The 24754-nt window shown below is 35.4% G+C and overlaps 1 protein-coding gene across 1 annotated transcript; it reads left to right on the forward strand.

Annotated features, from left to right (window-relative positions):
• The first annotated feature begins 4550 nt into the window (after positions 1-4550).
• On the forward strand, positions 4551-24703 carry LOC137399745 (histone-lysine N-methyltransferase KMT5B-like). Its single transcript, XM_068085963.1, has 8 exons — positions 4551-4586; positions 12145-12290; positions 13709-13874; positions 16832-16944; positions 19621-19807; positions 23031-23167; positions 23315-23637; positions 23768-24703. Exons 1-8 carry the CDS (start codon positions 4566-4568, stop codon positions 24421-24423), a joined length of 1749 nt encoding a protein of 582 aa, XP_067942064.1. The 5' UTR covers positions 4551-4565; the 3' UTR covers positions 24424-24703.
• Positions 24704-24754: the final 51 nt, after the last annotated feature.

Below are 24754 nucleotides of genomic sequence, written 5' to 3' on the forward strand. Positions count from 1 at the left end.
CATTGCCAACCTGATGCATGTGTAACAAACAAAAAATCTGGCAGAGAAAGCGAGAGAAATAGAACTAGCATGTTACAACATTAGCGCTACCAGATTATTAAGAACATCCCCATTGACCATATTTGAAAGGTTGGATTATAACGCAGTGTAACACTGATAAAGTTATTAAAGTGAGCAAAAAACCAAAATAGTAATCAGCAAAGTGATTTTATAAAAAAAAACCTATGTGACAACCACATCAAGTAAACAGTCTCATAGTCTTTTCGCACCATTTTTAGTTGGCATATAGGTCATAGTAGATTTCTCTCAGCCTGTAGTTCGAAACGTCTTAGGTCAGGCTGGTCATCTAGTACATCACAAAATCAGGGTATCAGCTGAAGATGTTGGTTTGCCTGGTACCTCGCCAGGTAGTTGGTGTATAGCCACATTCAACAAAAGTACTTTCAGTGTTCACTGACATTGGTTCAACTACAGAACATTTTGGGTATACTGATATTTGTGTTAGCACCCGAGCCACACAGATTTCTGTATTTTAACATGCTTTGTGTGATCATCCACTGCACTCCTGCGTGTTTAGGATCTTGTATCATCGCTCTATTGTGGTGCGCTTGATTCTGCATCTGAGATTCATGTTAGGAATTGTCATCTGTCTGGATAGGATTCATGGCGCAATCAGCTTGATCAAACATTTTTTCCAACTGATGAAGGTGATAAGCTAGAGTTAACCTGTATTTCAGTACTCATGCTAGCCGAGATGTTTGTAAAAATTCTCATTTCTTGCTAAACCTAGAGTATCCATAAGTATGAACTGTAACCTATAGTTCAACTGAAGCTGATGTGGAATTTAATGCCCGGTCGGTTTTTGTATATGCTTTGTTAGACAAAGCATGTCTTCAGGATCTTGCCTGTAGGAAAGAAAAGTGCTCGCATTTGATCTGTAAGTGGAATTCAAAAAAGAATCTGATAATCTTTGGTTTTTGTATAGTTTCGCATTTCAATCATTCTTTATACAGTTTGTGGTTTATTATGGCTCAGTTGTGCCTCACAGGGTTGTGAAAGACCATGGCATTCGTAACTTTCCCTATGGTTGGTTTCAGTACCTTGATAGTTACTCTGAAATCTTTGGTTTTGCTAAACCTGATTAGTTTCATGTACTGAAATGACTAGTTTCAATCCATTGTCACAGCTAACTTGTCGGTGTTGTTTATAAAGTTTGAATATTCAGTTTATTGACAGAAACTTTATTAGCTGCGTTCATCTTGACAGTTGGGAGCAAAGAAAAAGCTTTACGAAAAAGCTATGGGTTCCAATAAGCAACAAGCTTTTAGAAAGCACAATGAGAAAGCACTATTAAAACCATGAAACTGCTATTATTAGAATACTCCTACTCAGTTACGTGGTTGCACCAACAGCCAGTCTGAGTAACCCAAAATTACAATGATCTTAATCATTGAGAAACAAAAAAGTAACAGTTTGTGTTTACTATATTTAATCATCACTGGTCAGACATTCAACTAGCTCAAATCCAACATGTCTCCAAGTTTGAAAAATGGATCACCTGGTCGTGGCTTCGTGAATATGTCAGCGATATTATCTTTTGTCAAACAAAACTCGTTGCAGACATCACCAGCTTCAATTGCCTCACGAATGTAGTGGTATTTTACATCGATGTGTTTTGTACGCTTGCTTGTTTTCCGGCTGTTTGCTATTGCTGCAGCTAATCGATTGTCTACAAAGATAGTTGTAAAATTAAGCCGTGCACTTACAATATCTGAGATTAGCTGACGTAACCACATGCATTCAACAACACCATCAAACAACGCAATATACTCTGACTCTGTAGTAGAGATGGCAACAACTGACTGACGCTTGCTGGACTAGCTGATTTGACAACCAGCATTAACGAAAACTAATCCGCATCTGTGTATCCGACCATTGGTTTACCTTGTTTTCTAAAAACCAGGCCTAAATCTTTCGTGCCCTTTTGGTAACGTATCACTCAATTGGCTGTAGTCGGGTTGATCCGGGTGGGGCAAGCATTAAACTTGGTAAAGGCTCCCACCACTTCAGCGATATCTGAATGAGTAGATACGGCAGCATATAGTAGACTTCCTACAATCGATTAATAGAGATCGAGAGTTGTTAATTTGCTTCCATCCTTGGGACCCAGCTTTACATCATATGCTGCCAGAGTTGCTACAGGCTTACAATTTTCCATGTTGAACTTCTGAAGTATTTGTTGAATGTAAGGTTTCTGACTTAGACGCATAGAATTGTCTCTTCAACAATTAATCCCAGACAATGAAGTTGTTCGAGATCCGTCATTTTGAACTGAGATGAGATAACTGATTGTAATTCGGTCGTCTTCGCAGCAGTAGTGTCTGACATTATACACAGGTCATCTACGTAGACGCCATCATCATTTTGTTGTCGTTTTTTTAGCGAATATACACACAGTTGTCAGCAGAGGACTGCACGAAGTGTAATGATTTAAGAAATTCATCTAATACCATGTCCCAACAATTAGGCGACTGTTTTAGTCCATACAGCGAGCAATTCAGTTTGCAGACTAAATTTTCTTTACCAGGCTTGACAAAACCCTAAGGCTGTTCCATATACACTTGTACATTTTCTGACAGTTTTCCATTCAGAAACGCCGTTTGTACATCTATTTGGTGTATCATCATATCTCTCAACGACCTCTCATCATCTCTTTTCTCTACGATCATCGCTTCTAAGTTTACCTATAGTCTGTCCAGTTTGATTTGTCAATAATGATTCATGAGTTCTAAACGACTGGAACACGCTAGATTTTTCATGTAAAAGATATACATGTACATGCCTACTAAAATCAAAGAAACAAAGTACTTGCTACCACCTAAAGATTCATTCTTTATAGGGCCACACACATTCGTATGTACCAACTCAAGAAACCTACTTGATTTAATGCCACGTCAGTTCGAAATGGCCATTGAGACATTTTACCTTTCACGCAAGCTTCACAGACGCCTATTTCGCCGGTAACATTACAACCATTTTCACACCAATAATTTATGTTATTGAGGCTACTTACGTCTACATGAGCGAGATGATGATGCCACGGAAGGAAGATATGGCAGCATTAAAGATGTGGTTGCGTCAAAAAATTCGATTTAATGAAATTAAGACCCATTAAAGGCTAAAACATCAGCTACAATTTGATGCCATTTTTGTCTTTGTAGATCAACCCTGTCCAGAGATATATGCGTTTGAATGAAGCCCTCTTTTAAAAAGCTCACATTCCAGCGGGTGCTTCTTTCGTGGCGTCACAAGCAACACATCTGAAAAGAAACCACGAGCGATAAATATGAGGTCGCTTCCTTAGCCAATCATCAGCGCGAAATTTTTATATAGGCCATAATAAATGTTATCACTCATAAAACGCGTTGTCTGTGATCTCAAGTTTAGGGATTTTACTCTGTTATTAAATCGCATGGTCATCGATATTTACTAAATTAATTAACATCGTTACTTTAATAAATTACTCGATGGACACGTTTTATTGGCGGACAACATAATTGTAAAAATTGCTGTGAAGTTACTGTGAAGGTGACTGCGAGTTTTCTGGGCATCAGGTAGTTAACGTTCTACGGAGGAAGATCGGAGAAGGTAAATTTATCTTTTACTTCGAGTCTCCTATAGAGTTTCCTGTTGAGTTTACATTCAGATTATATTTCCCTGTTTGAGGCTAAAATGTAATTTCCTGCACATGCGAGATATGTATGTACAGTGAGTTCTTGACGGCTTCTTTTTAATCTTTAGCATCTAGCAATACAATGATTTAGATTGATGAATATACTAAAGGTAATATTTTAGTATTCATTAATATATGTACTAATTAATAAAATTATAACTTTTGCTATCACTAATCATCGTTTTATATTTTTTTATCGGTTCACCTAGCTACATTTGCTTCAAATTTTCTGCAGCAGTTTTATCTAGTGAATTAGATTTATGATTTGACTTTAGATGTTCACTTTTCACTTGTAGAAAGTGAAGAAAATTGATTGATCAATGCAAATCTTTAACTTCCAGAACCAAAGCTTCGAATCGTTGGCTTGGCGTACTTGTGCTTTTGTTAAACATTTATTCGTTTTTAAAATTACACTCGCAATCTATCAAACTCCCAATTTTAAAGCTTTCAGTAGATACGCTTTAGCATGACATATCTATGAATGACATATATTTATTGCATTTGTTTTGCTGATTACAGGGTGTTTATGTCGTCCCACCAGCCGAAGCAGCTTTGTCAGTGTGGAAACTGTCATAAAGGGGAAAGAGAGACTTGAATGTGTGCTGCATAAACCATGATGTTTTGTTTGAGTTTGTTGCAGTAGATGAATTTGTCTTATTGTATCAGCTAAAACTATGTGAGTGGCCACGACTTGATGAATGTTTTTAATAAAAGCTTTATGTCGAGGTGAAAATCTGTTTGCTTGTAAAAATTATATAATAAAATAATATTGTTAAAGATAATGCAAAACATGATTTGCAGAATATTGTAGTGAATTGGATATGGTATATGGATGTCCGCAGAACTGGAGAATGTGAGTTCAAATCCAGTTTGCAGCAGACTTCTCATCCTTAAAACTCTATCCTTATGTATATTCTTTTCAAAGACGCAGCTTGCTCATTTTACTTACGGTAGTAAGAAACTAGTTTTCGGTGTGGGCAATGATATACAGCCCCGCCCCAAGGATAGGCGACGGACATAATGTGGGCGGGGCTTTTGGAAGGCTGTATATCGTTAGTGTGGGTAGTAGCGGAACTGTGCTGATACAAAGACCTTATTCTACATAGTTTGCTTGACAGAATTTCCGGTAGAATTGGTAGTCGGAATTATGGACGGTTGGGCGACAGTCAATAGGGCGACAGACACTTAGGCGACACTTTCGGTTCGAAAGGCGACACTTTCGGTTCGAAAGGCGACAACTTCAGACGGAAGGGCGACACAGCGGACAAACAGGCGACAATTCTGGACATTGAGGCGACAATTCTGAGGGCAGGATTAATTCAAAATATTAAGTCCTGCTATGGCCTGTTATGTTGTTGTGAATTAGTGGTGAACACTAACAAGACACCAACTTTATTGATGCCCAGATCGGAAATCTTGCATTAGCATACTTTTTACGCATTGCTCCACCTTATTTCCTTGGCATCTATTACCTGCTTATATCCTCATTAATCTGATTACATTATTCTTTTACACACAGTAGAATTTCATATTGTATTAATGAATGTACCAAATAATTATTTAATTGAGATAGTTATTATTTAAAAAAAACTGCTGAGATTAATCTGTCTTTAATCGCCCAACTATTCTTCCGTTCATCCTTTTCCACAAATTTAACTTTAGAGTCTGTCAACACGCTCAGAAGTCATTTAGCCAGTCACTATTTTCTTTTTTACTTCCTTGAATGCTTGGAAAAACTGGCAAGTTGCTTATCAGTGTGGCAAGAGTCTGAGATTCCTTACCGCCTAATTTATGACATCATAGAGGTACCAACTTTTTCAACCCCTTTGAAGCGATGCATTCTTGAGTCACTAGCATACCGCTGTTGATGAGTCATTATACTACCTTTGGCTCATGTATCATGTATTAGGACCCTCGGTAGTAGATCTCAAATTAATGTATATTCTTGTTCTGATTGCAGTATGAAAATAAATACATACATATGAGTTTAGCTTTATACATTTTAATAAATTTGCTTTTTGGTATATTTATACAAATAGTAAAGCTGATTTTTATCATATATAACTTTCAAAAATATGTATATCAATAGTTTGTAGCATTAATTTTTTTACAATGACTTTATACTGATTGATACTATGTAGATAAACCCATCTAGCGATAGAACTTCTCTTTCCTATCTAGAATGACGAGATCAGGTTCACGGTTATAAATTGGCAACTGAATATTACTTTCTACTAATTCTAAAACTTACATGAAAAGATAATTTGAATTACAGGAGTATAATTGTACACAGTGACTCACAGGTGCTCAAAAGCACTTGCACTTCCAATCATACACAAAAATAATTGCAGGAAATTCCCTACACCACTATTTAATAAAGTTGTTATTAAAGTTCAAGCCAATGGCTGTCTGTAATATCTTCCCATCTTTTCTGAAGTCTGTCCTTTGTTAAAATAGTCGCATATAAAAAAGATTCATAGTGCGTGTTAAAATGCAAAATATAGTATATAATGTGGTACATGGCAGCATTAACCTGCAACTGAGTATATATCACAAAGGTCTTTGAGGTGTTGATCACTCCTCATTGTCTCAAACTACAGGTTGTGTGTGCCATCGGGATCTGTGACAAGGGTAATTCGGTCAAATATCTCAAGTGACTCTAGGGTAACATGGCATCAGGACCAGTTGATTTCTATGCTTTGGAATGGATCATTTCTCCATAAGCTTTCTGTGATGCTGTTTAGTCCTCTTGCAACAAGCTGCAGAAGTTAGTAAAATATGGATATATCTTAGACACCTATGTCAGAAAAAGCCTTCACTCTTCATACTCAAATAAAATCTCAACAAACATAGATCAGTGTGAACCGCAATTTAGCCTATTGAGTCTGCATTATAATGACATTGAATTATTATCATAATTGTAAAGAAACAAGGATAAGGAAATCATTATTTCCACAAGTAAATGAGAAATTACAATAATAGGGAATTGTCTTTTCATCTCACACAAAGAGCAAACTCTTCTCCCAGTTACTGTGAATTTTGACGATCGAAACCATAAAACTATTTCTTCTCGAGGTAAGATAACTTTAAAGTTTCAACAACCAGAGAAGGGATAACTCTTAAGTTTCATTAATCAGCGACAAGATTGTCGACAATTCAGCCGAGAACGTGACTTTTCGAACAGTGTTGAACAAACATGCTGATACAAAAACAAGTTTTAGTGTTTTAATTGTTCAAGCTAGATGCATTTTTAAAAAAAAACCTTAATATTTTGTCAATTGTCTGGGCTAGCATAATCAGAAAAATCCCAATCCCACCAATGGCGTTTAAAAATACATGTTGGAATTTCGATTTATAAAAAAGTCTAAAAAAAACAATAACACTTTCAAGGCTACGTTTCAAAAATATACGTAAGCATAGCACACAACGACAGCATCTCATAGTTTGTCAGTACATTACCTTGCCTTCAACCAAACAGCAAACCAATTTGTCGCCTTCTAGTCTAGAATTGTCGCCGGTTTGTCTGCCGTGTCGCCTTTCCGTCTGAAGTTGTCGCCTTTCGAACCGAAAGCGTCGCCCACGTGTCTGTCGCCCTAGTGGCTGTCGCCCAAAAGTCCAGTTACCGGTAGTTGGCACTCAAATGTTTACACAGCATTTGGAGAAAGTGAGTAAGACTAATTTTCAATTTTCGTTATTTGAGGCCTTTGAAACATTCAGAATAATGTATCTGTAGCGGGGTTGAAAATTTTATTCTAACCAACATGAGCAAATACAAAATAAAATATATGCCAATAGAGCCGCGTAGGACTAGACTTTTATCGCAAATAGCCGATGTGAATACGAGATATATTGACAGATAAATCACGTGTGACATCATTTTGGGCAAGTCTGGGCATGTTTTTTTGGCCTCAGTGTTTTTACCGTGATCAGACTTTTTCGATTTTACTCTTCAAATATCTTGGCAATGAGATCGCCTAACACAACAAACAACATATCAACTGATAGAGAAAAAAATGCTTTCTTTTAAGATCAACTCAAATTTAATGCAACCACACCTTTAACAGTATAAATAGCAGACTCGACGTCAAGAATGTATAGCCTGTTTAATACAGATCCGGATGCTACTAGCATCTTTCTTTGATTTTTAATCCAGCATCGTGAATGTCCAAACTGTACTATATATCCTCTTTGTGCAGCTGCTTTTACAGAAAATAGATTTCCGTGTAGGTCAGGACAGTGTACCCTCGAGATACGATTACCCTGATATACGATTTTTTCACCTTATGAAGTCAAACATTGTGAGATCTTGCTATACGAATTTTATTTCACCATACGATTGTGAGAAAAGTTTCGCCCGAGTTAAAATTTGGCGGTCGGTGTGCTCATAACGCATGTCAAAATAAAAAAAGACAACGAAACATTGTGTGCCGAAAACATTTTCAGAAGTTTAGAAGAGACACGATGATCGACTTCTCTCATGTCAGAATTCCACGTGGAAAATTTCGTGTAAAATACTCAAGGCAGAGGAAATATTCATTTGTAGCGTTATAATATCTTTTACTATAAACTTTTAGTCAGCATACGTATATAATTACGAGTATCTACATTTAATTCGTTAGCTATCGAATCTGAGACTGATAAAAAACGAAGGAAAAAGGATCTCTATGTCAACAAAGTTGGATGTCGTAAATAAGAAGAAGGCACCCGTATTATTAACATTGTCAAGGAATATGATCGCAACCAATCAGCATTTGCAATTATTATTAAAACAAGAACTCCATTAAAGCAAGCACAAAAAGAAGCTTACGACTGAAGATTTGAAGGAGTTAGAAGGCCATGCACGCGATCAGCATTCAAAAGGAGCAACCAATTGTAAGGGCGAGGAGGTAGAAAATACAGAAAACCCCCACATTGGCAGAAATATTTTAATTGTTCAATTTACTGATGTGGAATGGTATATTAAATCAATACATGTATAATATACTGTCAAACATGGATAACTCGCCCACGGATAGCTCGAACACATGGTTAATTCGAACGGTTTCTTTGGTCCGTTCCCACGTAATGATAAATTGCTATAGATAACTCGAACTCAACACTGTTAACTCGAATTGTTTTTTGCCCAACGGCTACCGAAACGGTTGTTATCGCTTTAGAAAATCACTTTATTCAAAGCCATAGAGGTAAACCTCATCTTTTCGTAATTCGTAAGCGTCATTATTACCACCATCGGCAAAATATTTTTGTCAATGACTTTTCTAAAGGTTTGGTGAAATTTGATTTATACTGCTATACGATGAATAGCACGGGCTAGCCGGGTCACGCGCGCAAGGATTTTCGCCACGCACATACAAAACAAAAACAGCATGTTGTTTTTGTTTTGTATGTGCGTGGCGAAAATCCTTGAGTGCGTGATCCGGCTAGCCCGTGATGAATAGTTTTCCGACGTTGATTCCGTGTTGAATCAACGTCGGAATGTTGAATGTTTAAAACGTCTTAAACTTTGTTGTACTTAAATGTATACGTTGTCTTCGCTAAAAAAACTATTCATCGTTTGACCTAAACACATAATACGTGTGTACATTCAATAAGTATCCATTCAAAAAGCGTGAGTGATATACAATGTACCGTAAAATCTCGTAAAACTTCTAATTGAACTGCCTCGGAGTGTTGCTCTTAACGAATCCCAGGTAAAGTAAGGTAATCTTTGCATAAACTTCAAGAAAAATCGGCAAAATTGATCGTGGGTAAAACGCTCAAAAGAAAAAGATGTCTTTTCTTTTGAGCATTTCAACAACGATCAAGTTTTGCCAATGTCAATCTAAAAAACGTCCTGGCAATAACATCACCTCAAACCAACCAATCTCAAGTGATAGAAAAATCTCTATACTGTTTGATAAAAACGTTTTAAACTTTTCATTAGAAGCATTTAATTTGATACAAGCCATTTGTGCTTTTGATTTATATTATAGTTTGTATATGTACATGTATCTACTAATAAATAAGTAAATACATGGACTTGTGACAGTGCTCTGATAACTTGAACGCTCTGATAATTCAAACACTTTTGCTCGGTCCCGTGAAGTTCGAGTTATCCATGTTTGACTGTAGTATATATTATTTATCTCTTGTGTGGCACATTTTTCATATTTTATTTGTTTCCTTTTGATTTTATGTTGTATTTTCTTGTTTAACCATGTCTTTACAAATGGGCTTGTTATCTCCTATGTGAATAATATTCGTCGTATGTATGTAACTCATATAACTAGCTACTCAAGATACTTGATGCATTCGCATTACTTTCTTAAACTTGTTAAAGCCTTGTCCTCTAGTGTATAAATACATACAAACTTTGTACGTATGGTTACATCGATTCTTGTGCACGTTTCATACAATAAAAACTACTGTAGCACCTTCTCTGGATCCTTCTACAAGCGTTAGCTAGCTAGCAGTTTTCTGCATTGCACCAGCATTTTTTCTTTCAAATCAGAAAAAAAATTGGACAGGACTACACAACTTTCTTTCGTCTGTTAAAAATTCCATTTCATTACGTATTAAATTAACCTTCAAGTGTACAGCAACATAATTAACATTGATACGTTTTTACCGCCTCTCTGCTTTATTCGTTACATGTACCAGCTAAAGTCACGTTACTCCAAAGGTAGGTACGTCCTGTATAATATAAATAAAATTTCATTTTTCTTTTTGGTAGCCATTAAATGGTAAGGTGTGTGCGAGGCCGCTTTCGATAACTGCATCGCTCGGCCTTATTGAATTCTGGTTGAAAAAGGTTTCAACCAGACACGCTAAATTTTATAATGAAAGTGAAGACAGAAACTTATGAAGGATAAAATTTCGTGATAATAAGTTGAAATTCAGTAAACTAATTCAAGATACATACTAAAACATAAATTAACATACTAGTCTGTTACTAATTTTCAATATGTACCGCATTTTTTATAAAATTTTGGACGATTTTTACCTCGTATTTTTCCATTGTATAATTACAATGGTTTCTATACCCCGACATACGATTTTTTTGTTGCCATACGATGCCAGCCTTGGAATAGATTAACATCGTATCTCGAGGGTGCACTGTATGTGTAGTACATTGTAAAGTGTAGCACGTCTAGTTTTATTTTTATGAATTTTTATTTGCAGCTGTACAATACCTTTTCTGACTACTTGAACTTGAGACCCATTAGCAACAACAACGTACTCAGGAGAATCTAGCTTAAAATAATCACAAAAAGCAGTTTTATTTTTCATCATGTGACTGGTAGCGCCGCTGTCGATCAGCCATCTTTGAGAATCAACGTCGGTCTCCAACGCAGCAAATGCCGATTCACCATCTTTGCTATTATCATGTAGTGTAGATATTTTGGCCTGATGTGGACTTGTGTTGCCGTTGTAATATACATCACCTTGGCCGTGATGCGATCCACGGCTCTAGTTATAGTGGTTTTTAGGACTACTTCGAAAATGTTCCGAAGAACCACAGATATAGCAGTCTTTTGGACTAAGGCTGATTATGATTAAAGCGGTTATTTGCTGACAGCAGAGCAATTTCAAAATTTACTTTAGACCTAACACTACCAGAATCACTGGCTGGAGCCAGTCCTCTTTGCTTACTTTTTTGTTCTTCATTGTTTCTTCACTTGCAGTGTTTGTGTGGCAAACTGTAAAGTTATATCATTATCGTCATATCCTCCATAGAGATTCCAAACTACAGAGTTTTCGTGATGGCTGCGATTAACTGTTCGTTTTTTAGCTTTTAAGAGCTTGTAATCACATTTTCACATATTTTGCAACTACAACACAGCAGAGTAGGACATGATGAACCTTTTGATACCAAATAAACTGTAATGTGAATTTTGTTGCAAGTAAACCTTTTAAGCTTTTTTTGCATATGCATTTAATCGTTGTTGTGCCCAATCAAGTTTGATACCCAATTAAAAAATTGTCTGGAATGAGAAGATTAATTTTATGCCATTCACTGTTTTTTCACATTTTGCATTCTAAATTTTTTCCATTTTCCTTTTTGAGACTCTAGTAATCAATTATACATGTATTTTTACTCATTCTGACTTGCTAAGGTAGCTTAACTTAAGTTTGGACATGCTTAGTCATATATGAACATAGTACACCATAAGAATTTTTCCACCCTAATGATTTTTCTTCATATACAGTATATTGAATTTCAAATGTGTTCAGATTATGCAAAGCCACATTATTAGTTTACATGACGCAAAGCGACTCTCAAGCTTTGGACCAACCCTCGTTTGTCAATACAAATAAACATTTAACTAACATATGTTATATCTTACTTTGATTAAATTGTGATCCTAATTCGAAGATAGTGTTTAGTTTTTATTTCTTGCAATTGTCTCATTTGGTACCATTACTCTTAGGGGTGGGTTGGAAAAATGGTTGTCGAAGGTCGACTGATGCCATCGATTGGCATGACAGCAAAAGAGTTGTGTGAGTTTGATGACCTTTGCACCAGTTTGATTATTGATCCATTTCTCAACTTCACGACACACAAGATGAACACTCGGTGAGTTGGCCTGTTTTTGGCTGTAGTTAATAAACTGAGAGCAAAACTCATCATTTCGGGTTAATTATCAATACTATTTTTCGTACAAACCATAAACATGCATGTGCATACCAATATCAAGATTTTTTATTTAGACTATTTTCAACATCCTTTTGTTTTTTTTAAATTCAGCGTTTTTAGGTTAGCATTAAATCGGTATGCAGTGCATCACCTCGATATGTATTACCTCGATTTAAATTGCAGAAATACAATCTGTATTAAAGGAAGTGCGGTATAAGAATTTTACAAATTTTACGCACTGTAAACTTTTTTCAGAATAATACTAAAGTCAATTTTGGGTTTGCGTTCTTCAGTTGTTTCTTTATATGATGATGCTTTCAAATACTACCAACTACGCATTGCTGCTTATGTATTACCTAATCCATGTTTAGCCAAAAAATTTTAATAATTGGAAGTTTTCTCAATTTAAAATCAGCTCGAGGAGCTTTAGGATTTTCCATGTTTTGCTATTGTAATATTAAAACTAGTTAGATGAGAACAAAGCAAAAGCATAGGCATTAATATTGCAACAAAGTATAGTCAATAATAGATTTTTGTGACTTTCACACTAGTGGCACTATTGCAATATCATATCATAGCATATGATATTGCAATAGGGATATGATATTGCAATAGAGATATGATATTGCAATAGGGATATGGTATTGCAATAGGGATATGATATTGCAATAGGGATATGGTATTGCATTAGGAATATGATATTGCAATAATGATATGGTATTGCAATAATGATATGATATTGTAATAGGATATGGTATTGCAATAATGATATGATATTGTAATAATGATATGGTATTGTATTAGGAATATGATATTGCAATAATGATATGGTATTGCAATAATGATATGATATTGCAATAGGATATGGTATTGCAATAATGATATGATATTGCAATAATATGATATTGCAATAATGATATGGTATTGCAATAGGGATATGATATTACAATAATGATATGGTATTGCAATAGGGATATGATATTGCAATAATGATATGATATTGTAATAATGATAAGATATTGTAATAATGATATGATATTGCAATAATGATATGGTATTGCAATAGGGATATGATATTGCAATAATGATATGATATTGTAATAATGATATGATATTGCAATAATGATATGATATTGCAATAGGGATATGATATTGTAATAATGATATGATATTGGTTGTTTTGGTTGTCATGGACACGCGATAGACTTGAATTCCTCAACGTTGTGTTCTAAAATAATTATATGCGATAACAATGCACCAATAATGTAATGTGAATAAACCTAATGCGATGCATGTATTCAAAGATGAAATTTGTGATCTATTGCATTATTTACTTGATAGAATTATTTATTTTAAAGCTTCCGTCCTGTGAAGGGAAAACAAGAAGAGTGGAGTTCAATCGTTGCCAAGTACAGAATAAATCAGGATATTGAAATGGCTATAGAAGAGTTCATTAATAACGACTGGGTGAAGGTACAGTTTCAGAAAAAGAATGCGCGCCAGATGCAGTTATTCAAGGAACATGTGAGTCAAATATTGCGGGTTCTTGTAATTTTTGTTGGCATCCAATGTGGAGGTAACCTACCGCTGTACATGTTGCATTACGCTAATGTTTTCATCGGCATCAGATGGTTTAACACTGCTCAACTTGAAAAATGCTTAGTTTTTGGGGTGATGGCAAAGCCAGGAAAATAAGCTGCAGGAGCAAAACATTAATATGCCTGGTTTCTCCAAGATCAGTATCTTAACTTCATCTGCTCACATGTTAGACAAGTTTTAGCTACTATTGCAGATAACATATGTTCTGTTTCTGTAGCTTATATCCTATCACATACCCTAGGACACTTATATTTCGCTAGTATTTAGTTTCATGAGTAGCATACAGAGTGAAATTTCGCCGCAACTTAATTTCGCAAAGCTGATGAGTGCGAAAATATAATGATGTGAAAATAAATGCAGTGGAACAAACATAATTATATTCCTCAGGTTTAGTTCGCCGGTAAGAAAAAAATTTCAATTTGGGACTAGTTTATAATTGTGAACCGCAGGTAGAATTGTATGGCCGAGATCGATAATGCAATTTGATCGCTTGCTGCCATTTGTTTCTTGGACTACTGTAGCATGGAATTTAATTACGCTGAAAATTTTTAAGTTATTGTCACAATTTAGCTTGTTTTATATTAACGCATTTTAATTTTAACGATCAACGGTGTTGTGTATATTAATTTTAACGTTGTCCCAAACACTCAAATGCTGCTGATAATTGCTGAACATCTGTATTACAGTAATTACAAGTTGTATACAAATACATACATGATACAGCTGCTAGTAATACTACAGCTACAGATACTAGCACAGTGTGTAGTTATTATAACTTCTTCTCTTGCCTTATTATTAGTGTTATTTATCAGAGCTAACTCTTTCTCTATTGCCTCATCTTTTGAATCATTACAAGTTATTGAAGAAGTGTCAGTGGTGAATCCAAACCTTTCCAGAGCCATGCTGCTTGTGTAGTACTGTGAGTGTCAGTGTGTCTTATTTTCTTTCAAAACGCGTGCTCACTGCATTGATTGATGTCCCCAACAAACAATAACGCTACTAATGCGTGTGCATTGACATCAAGTTCCTATCATTATAAATCATTATTAATGGAAAAATAATCATAATTAATTGCCAAATAATAACGTAATAAATTTTGACAGCCAAATTATTTTGTTGGTTTATATTTTAACGATGCTATAGTGGTCGATAAAAACGTTAAAATAAATGTCGTTATAAAATTCCATTCTACGGTATCAATGAACAAAGCTATTTAATTCCGCGTTTTCGCTCGTTCGTTAGGATAGTTTAGTTTTGCTCATGAAATTTTCGCAAGAGGATGACTCTGCGAAAACGCGAAAGTTAGATCAGGCGAGTACATAAGTGTCCTAGGGTAATCAGCAACTTGGTGAGGTAGGGGAATGTGGCTTTATAATTGTGACTATAATTAACACCTTTAGTAAATCATAGTTTTTGTATTATTTGCTTGAGAGGTTAGTTAAGAAATTGGTATACCCATTATACATGCTTTATTTTGCAAATTAAAATGGCACATATCGACGCATGTGGAGAACTCTACATGCTACTAGTAACATTGATTATGAGCAATAAAAGCTATTTTATTGTGTCCAAAAATACTCTCGCGTTATAGCTTATTATAATCCATGATCGATAGAAAACACTTTGTTTTTCACTCATCGCAAAGTACATGCAGAACATAAATATGACTTACAATAGTGTACCATTCACAATAAGGGATCAACATAGTAGTGCATTCTTAATGGTTCAAAGATAAGAATTGAACATAGCCTCATCTTTCGGCTACAGCTATCACCATTTCTAGCTTCTGCCCTCTGGTGTCTCCATTTGAAGATGTAACTAGTCAATTAGTAAGATACAGTAGATGCTCTTATAACGTATGCCTCCTATAACGTAAATTCCAGATAACGTAAAGAATTTATGTAAAGCTTTTGCTTGGTACTATGTAAAAGGTTTAATATAACGTAAAGCGTCAAGTCGGGAAGTTCTCTAATTCGATTTGAATGTTAATCGATCTTTTCGTGCTTACGAAAGAAAAAACGCCATGCGTATAACTTTATCTTTATTATATATACAACTTTTGCAACGTTCTAGTTCGTCGTGATAGATAGTCAGATGCGTCGACAAAACCGAGAAAAGGAAAGTTGCGCAATTGCTTATAAATACAAAGGCGATTGATTGGTGCGGGTGTTGCAGCGTCGGTCTACCAATCTGAATGTTACGAGTTAGAGTATCGTCGAAAGTTCTCCTGTTCTAACATTGACCCCTGGATGCAGATAGACGACGAACAGGTAGTACCTCTTTATAGTAAAAATGTTTAGTTGTTTTGCTTTGTTGCAGACGTATAAACTATTTGTTTATTAGTTTTAGTTTGCGGAATAGACTTAGCTGTTTAGAGAAAATAAGCAATTGTTGTAAATGAACGTCGAATATGTGCGCTCCCCATCAACATATTGTAAAAATTACCCTCAATCATAGTCTATAAAACTAGTGAGATTGATCAAAAAAAGGAGAAATGTTGTCAATGCAAACCAATAATACTGCAGTTACTCTACAGCCCTCGAATTTTAAGATTCAAGTCAAGTTTTTTCCGTTTTGCATGGCCAAAGGGATGTTTGGAAAGATCTTAAAACAGATTAGGCAATTTATATGTACTTTACAGTTCTTATAACGTAAAATACATATAATGTAAACATTCCTGGAACGGATTATTTACGTTGTAAGAGTGTCTACTGTGCCGACCTCTCCTTCACCAATCATTACTTTTGGACTTCAATAGAGTCTAAGCCAAATTTATTTTCTGCTTATCATACATGCATGAACACAGAGCTGATCCTGTTCCTTCTCATGATTCTGTTCACCGGCTCTTCTCCAGAATACTTACAGAATTTAACCTATTTTAGGCTTTCAGATATCTGAAAACATTTTCAAATGAAGCAGGATATGAGATCACATCATGCACCCGGTACTCTCTTGAGGGGCATGTTGGAGGAAGAATTTGTGCTACACAGGACTGGTTGGTATAATTTCAGTATTTTACCAGTTACCGTAAAACCTCTAATCGAACGCTACCTCTATTTGAATGCCACCTCCAATTAACTGCCACGTTGAGCGAAAGGTTAGAAAATAGAGTGCCACTCTGTAATTGAACGCCACCCACATTTGATCGCCATGTTGACTTTATTGGATCTTTATGAGTCCATAATATTAATTAGTCAGTAGAAAATAAAAGTAGATGAAAGTAGTAATGAAAGTAGTAAATGGAAAAAGTAATGAATGGTTTACATCAATAACAATTTTTTTCTCGTTGTCCAATTCTAAAGCTTTTCGTTTTTGCTTCGTTAAAACTTTGAAAGCAACGCCATAGAAATAATTAATAACTGCCCTAAGGTCCAAACACACTAGGCGATTTTATCGTGCGCGTCATGAGGAGCGGCAAGATATCGCTGGCGCGTGCCTAAACACACTTGAGCGATTCACCAGCAAACCACAATTTGGGCACGCTCTCATTCTGCCAATAAAATTCCGTATCATTAGTTTCTTCGGAGTTGTTAATAAATTTAGGTAAGTCAATATGGCGCCGTCTAGGCAATGACGTAAACAACTTTCGCTTTTGTTATTAGGCCTATCTCACTTTCACAGAGTTTACACAGCAAGAAGACATAAGAAAAAATGATTCTTGTATTTTTAACAGTGGTATTTTACGATGTTTATATATAATTTACTTTATAGTAGTTTTTTATCCTTAACATATTAAATAGTTAGCATTCTCAAGATGGTCAACCTGCGCAATGATTGACTCCAAATGTTGGTTTTCAACTGGGGTTTTTTTAATTTTTGTTTGTTACGTCATAAAGGACTGGGAGTGCTTTTATTGAATTTATGAACAATTCAGTGTTCATTCTGATGCTCTTTCAATCATAACAAAATAGCAAAATGTTGCTGCTGTATGTTGGTCAACATCGATAAGAAATAATTGTTGCCATAAAAATACATTCTCGGAAAACTAACTAATCGAATTGCATCTCGCTTGTGATAAAGTTGTGATAGAGAATGTCTAGCGTCATTGCTCTGCATGAGCCACACAGTGTGATATTGCGTTTAATATTGCCCAGTGTGTTTTCACCTTTAAGCTAATAGTAGTTTCTTGTTTAACGCAATCTTGATACTTCGAAGTACATGTACATGTATGTATATAAAAATGGTTTATATCTACAATGGTAGATGAACCACTAGTTTTAAGGTGAAGGTTGCATTCAGCGAGAAAAAATTTTATGCATTGTATTTGTGCTATATGCAACGCGTAAAAGTATTGCTCTACCAAAAAATGGTTTGGACGCTAACATCGACTAGTTCAGCAGTACAGAAGAAGAGTTGAGGACAACCAAAAAACGCTCGTTCCATTGAAAACAACAATCAGTACGCAGCTATCCAAGCAAACGATGCAAATATTTTTGTTTTAAAAACGTTAATTTTTGTTTTGTCATGTAATATAAGTATGGTTCGTTTATGTTACTTGTTGATGAATATATATATATATTTGTAGCATTTCATCAATCATCATTATATAACTTATGAATTTGCAGATGTCTAGCATATTATTTAATAGCACCCTTGCCGTTATATTAACACAGCTTACGATGGATCGACGCTCATAACTCTTCTTTTACTCCACCTAAAAAGCTAGTTTTGGTTGTAAACTGTAGCAAACAAATCAATGAGGGCAATGAGTTTTTATTCAATATTGTTAAACTAGCTGTACCACCTGGCGTTGCCCGTGTAATAAAAAAGTCTGGACAGAAAATTGATTTGTATTTAATATAAAACATCATTTACCATTCTAACTTTCAAACTACATATCATGAGAGAAGTGTTTTGTGTAGTTGAAATAAATTAAGAGAAAACTGAAAACAACTGTTAAGGTTTTAAAACTTTGTCAAACAACTAACTTTCAAGCTATTAGCCTGGCACATTGTCAATGGAAAATTGAGTAAGCTGCTAGGTTTCTTATGACGGTACTCCATGACATTGCGTCAGCATTGTTGTCCAGCTGCAGTTATTCTAATAATAGCTATAGCCGAAATGCAGACAGACATACGACACACGGACGACATACTTTGAGAAATATATATATAGTTATAAAATAAAAATATGCCTTCAAGTTTACAATGAATTGAAAAATTGAAAGCTCTAACAAATTGCAAAGCAAAGTTATAATATCATCGCAGATTAATTGCAAGCAATAGATGACAACTGGTAAAGATATCTCTTGGCTTTCCAATGAGTATTTTATTAAGAGATCTTTGACAAGTTAAAGGTAAGTAAGCAGATTTATTGCATCCACAAGGTTTAAAATTGTTTTACCGGAAAAAGATGGCAAAACATAGGCGAAATTTGGTTTGCCCATAAAAGGGCTAAATTTATCTTCTCATACTTCTGACAAGCCATTTGAAAAATACAACGCCAACCTCTATTTAAACCGCCACCTCCAGTTGACCGCCACTAGAGAGGAAGGGTTGAAATATAGAGCATTATGGCATTCAATTAGAGGTTTCACGATAAGTCATCTTGAGGCTGCCATTTTCAACTCTTGCCTTCAAAATCAACTGATACTTTCCTCTCCACAAAACATCAATTCATATACGTAAGGTGTCTGTTCCATATGCTACGAATGAAGAGACATTCGTTTCAGGGTGAAAGATGAGAAGATTCAATTGCTAGTAGGCTGTATAGCGGAGTTAAGCCCGGAAGAGGAAGCACAGTTGCTGCGACCTGGAAAGAATGACTTTAGTGTGATGTATTCTTGTCGTAAGAACTGTGCGCAACTCTGGCTTGGGCCTGCTTCTTTTATCAATCATGACTGCAAGCCCAACTGCAAAGTAAGAATATTGGTTGCATACCAACAATGGCAGAGTGATCGTATGTATATTGAATAATATCCCTAATTCCATGAGGCGACCTGTAACCAACCTACCGCAGTGTAGACCCAAAGGATGTTAAATATTACTGATATACTGATGGTTCATAAGAGGTGACTGTGGTCTCTTTAGAAGATAATAGTCCAGCCTGGGTTTTCAAATGCCTTCATCTCGAACAAACCCAAGTTCGCGCAAAAAATTAAGAGTCTTTTGTTTCGAATGCTGAACAACCCAAACACTCTTGAGATAACTGAAAGAAGCTCGGCGATGGTCTTTGGTTGTCAATTGATGATGCTGTCTTTTATTAGTATTTAACTTTGTACTCAGACGTGTTCATTGCACTTTAACAAATATTGACTGTATTTGAATTTTGCCTTGTGTACTTGTGTATTATTTATTACTATTTCTGATGAGAATGAAACGCATAAACTATTTTTACACTTGGATTTGATCCACAAATCTGAAAAAATGAGACTGGGATACATACAAGTTTCTAGATATACAGCAATATATTCTCCAGACTAGTCAACTTTATTAACATAGTATTTATGAAATCTCATTGGGCTTGATATATTATCTGCTTTGTGAATAGACACTTTATGGTTTAAAATTGGTTAAAAATACTTAATCTTGAGTCGTTTCCGGGGAACAAATTAAAACTATTATGTGTGATGGTAAAGTTTTTTTTTCCAGATTTCAAGCAACTTGCTTTTTTATAGCAGCCTTTGAGAACAGATTGTAGTTGAAAACTGAGGTTGGACTGAACTTACAGCTTTTATTTCTTATGCTTGAGATGTTTTTAGCATGTTCGTAGTCAGGGTAAACGGCAATACGAGGTGTTTGGCAAAGCTTGCGCAATTAATCTAGCTTGTTACATTGACAGCGAGTGTAATGAATTGAAGAATAACTGACAGCATTTCAAAATTGCAATTATTTATCACAATACAATCATACACTTTGGTTGTTCGGCAATATCTTTGTCATGCGTTGATTAAATGGCAGCAATTTTAGGAAAAAGCAGTTTGTAAATCAAACTTTTAACACTGAGACAAGAATGGCAATTTTGACAAAATGGGCACCTCAGCTAGAGAGAGAGTATTTGCCAATGTGGAAAAGCCCGAAAATAGATGCAATACAATTAACTTTTGTTTCTGTAAACGCTGGTTTTGATTATCAGTTTTCTTTTTTTTCAGCCTATATCTACTCCATACTCACGACCTTGTCGAAATTTGTTTGACAAATCAATATTGTATAGTATTTATGTCACCCTTATTAAGATTTAAATTTCGGTTATAAAATTATACCAGGCCGTTTGCTGGGTTCCTTTTCTGAAATGGGCTAGATGGCATTTCTTTCCGCCCAAATGAATAGTTGGAAATATAGCTATTCTCAAAAGTCATTATTTTAAAACCTATCAATGTATGGTCTACTTCTGTACATAATGAATTGATCAGGCATGTTTAGATTTTTCTTTTTAAAAATAAAAGTGATTTTAATACAGTGGTACATCATCTACATAAAAATTGTACCAGAAACTGCATCCCTTGCTAAAAGTGTTTTAGGTTGAATCAAATCTACTCATAAGAATATCCTTTTTGTCCTATCGTCACATTACCCTTATAGAGGGCAGTTTGACTCATAGATAAAAAGGTAGACAAGTAGACAAAATTTTATAAATGAAATTTAGAATTCAGTTATAATTAAAAAGCGTCGAAGCTGCCATTTTCTATATATAAAGTCTTTGTGTTACAACAAAACTGAATCGGGTTTAACTGGCAAAGTCTTGATGATGACCTTTGTTAACTATTGAGGTGCTGAGTTTTCGTTAGCGAGTGATATTATAATGCTGTGTGTACAGCATCATTTTGTCTCTAAATAGCTTTTATTATTTCTAGCGATCGATGTTTGATGATTAGTAAATCATCAAGTATAACAAGGGCTTGCCACTTTAAAATACCCTCCCTACTTGTTTGTGATTAAATCATTCTAAAACAACTTGGTTATTTAAAATATTTTAACTTCATTTTGAAACAATCTTGAAGTTTGGTCACTTGTAATGTCAATTTTTAAGCTATAGCAGGGAAGGTGTGCCTCATAATTAATAAGAAGTCCAGACTGAATGCATTTTAATTGTACACGTATATAAAAAAACTCAAACTTGATATTTCACTATTTGCCAAGACCTCGGCGAAATTAATCTTCGCGCCCAGAAATCTGCTTATTTCATTGCAGTATTGGCTTAGTTTTTAAAAACCTATATCTTTAAAATGACTTTTTACAGCTTTTTATGATTTTATTCAACTGAGTGGTGCATTTTTGCTTATATAGTTTTCCTTACATTGTGAACACAAATTCACCAATAAAGTTTCATAATGAAAAATAACATGAGTGGCTCCATGCTTCCAAGTCCAAATTTAGATTTATTTATGCACTCCATTTGTTGTGTTTCGAGGGTTTCACTTCTCTTTAGTAAGTACAGTTGTGATTGTACTTGCCCCGGTCCCACAAGTACGATCACAACTGTACTTACTAAAGAGAAGTGAAACCCTTGAAACAACAAATGGAGTGCTTAAATAAATCTATATTTGGACTTGGAAGCATGGAGCCACTCATCTTATTTTTCATTATGAAACTTTATTTGTGAATTTGTGTTCACAAAGTAAGGGAAACTATAAAAGCAAAAAGGCACCGCTCAGCTGAATAAAATCATAAAAAGCTGTAAAAAGTCATTCTAAAGATATAGGAGGTTTGAAACACTAAACCAATACTGCAATATTTATTATGTCAGACGGAGTGACTGTATACAAAACCTGCTTTTCAAATATGCGTAGTATCTATGGTCTAAGATAATAAAAAGAGTTTATGCCATAAATGACAAAGAACAGGAAAACAATTACTAGGTTGTCCCATAATTACGATAACTATTGCGTGTAATACAACTTTGGGTATTTTATAAATGCTTTGAGTTTGACCGAAACGACCGCCTGTTGTATGCCAGTAAGAATGGTATCATCAAATCTAGTTTTGAGGAGTGTTCGAATCTTACTCTTAGTTTATACATTTTAAGTGAATGTTGCAATATTTGTTCTCAACTCTTCTAAGAATTTTTTACCATAGAGCAGAGCCAGAAGTCGACCAGAGCAATTCTTGGGCAGCATTAAAAGGTGGTGTCTATGTATTACAGTTTGTCCCTACTGGCAGAGACACTGCGTGTGTTATGGTACTTAGAGATATCGATATTGGAGAGGAAATCACGTGCTACTACGGTGATGACTTCTTTGGGGATGGAAATTCTCTATGTGAATGCATTACATGTGAAAAGTAGGCTTTGTAATGTCTCATCAAATCACGTCGATTACCATTCTTACTGTTGTTGCTTTTCTGCCTAGTTTCGCAAATCTTTCTCCGTTTGTCGAAATTCAAATACATTTTTGAGCAATGTCTATTTCTAACTTGCTTTCCTTTAAGACGACTAACAGGAAAGTACAAGGCGGAGTCGCCGATTAAATCGGCAATGAAGAATGGCTACAGTTTGCGACACACGGAGAACCGCGTGAGACATGTCCATGATCAAGCAGATGTCGGGGAACAGCAAGATAAGGTTAAAACCAGAGCACCTGTTATAAACAATGCTGAACCAGTTGTTGACAGATCTGAGGTTCATGCAATTATTGTTGACCCCATTGTGCTCTTACCTTCCCACAAAATAGAGGATCAGCCTGCGCCATCACCTACCAAACCACCAAAACTTACCAGAAGGAAGATTGCTGCACATTCACCTAGCGTATCAGGTCTGCTAGCTTCCAGCTCATATTTTCACTTTGTGTTGCTAACCTAGTTCTTTGAGCGAGTGGGACATTTAACTGGTACAATTTTTACGGTTTGTATATTTGAAATAATAGCATTTGTCTAAAATTGTAGACTCATGGAATAAACGATCTCAAAATCTACACAAGAAAGCACATTTACTGAAAAAGACTGAGCTCAGAGCTCGCGGTATTACACGCTACGATGCTGAACTTCTTCTGGCCCAAGGCTATTCTCTTCCTGAGTCAAGGGCCAACCGAAGGCTACATAAAAACTCTACTACAGCCTCTTCGGGCACAGACAGCCTACTTACCAGCAATAGCGGCAGCAACACCAGCACCAATAGTTCTGTTACCAGCTCCTCTGATCTCACTAATAATCCATCACACAATCACCCACACAGCACGCGTTCCAAACATAAAAAGCAGTTCAGCCAAAAAATCCCAAAGTTGAAATTGCGGCTTTCTAGGTTGAGTGATACAGAAACGGACTCTTCAGTTGTAGGTACTGATACACCGCAGCCGCTATATGAGATTTTGGACAAAAGAGTTGAATCTACGCAGTTTCCTAATCAAGATTCTCTGGTCATTGATGAAAGTAGCCAAAGTACGATTATATCTCAAGATGAAAATTGTAGTCAATCATCATTGGACGATTTCAACGATCAATTAGATGACTGCGCATTTGCACCCACATGCAATGTGAAAAGGATTAGGTTGAAATTTGATGGTAAAGTTGATATTGTTAATCTGGAAACACGAAAAACTTAATGACTTTGGTTATATCATAAATGTTAAAAAATCTCTTGCTATTATCTTCACAAAGTCGAAAATGGTTTTTATTTTTTGTTACTTTTACATGATTGATTTTAATTTCATTCTAGTATTTGGCAACCTTGCTGTCTTTTTTTCTATATTTTTTTCGTAAATTATTAATTTGAAACAAAGCGAATCTATACAATTAACTTCGTGCTTGGTTTTGTTTTATTGCCATTTAATTGTTGTGTTGAAAAATATAAATGCAAACAGGTGCATATTGATTCATGCATAATCGGATTGTAATGCTTTCCCAGCTCATTTTTGTCCATTTCTTCATATACTG

The sequence above is a fragment of the Watersipora subatra genome, chromosome 1 (genome assembly GCF_963576615.1).
Source record: "Watersipora subatra chromosome 1, tzWatSuba1.1, whole genome shotgun sequence".
In the NCBI taxonomy this organism is placed as follows: Eukaryota; Metazoa; Bryozoa; class Gymnolaemata; order Cheilostomatida; family Watersiporidae; genus Watersipora; species Watersipora subatra.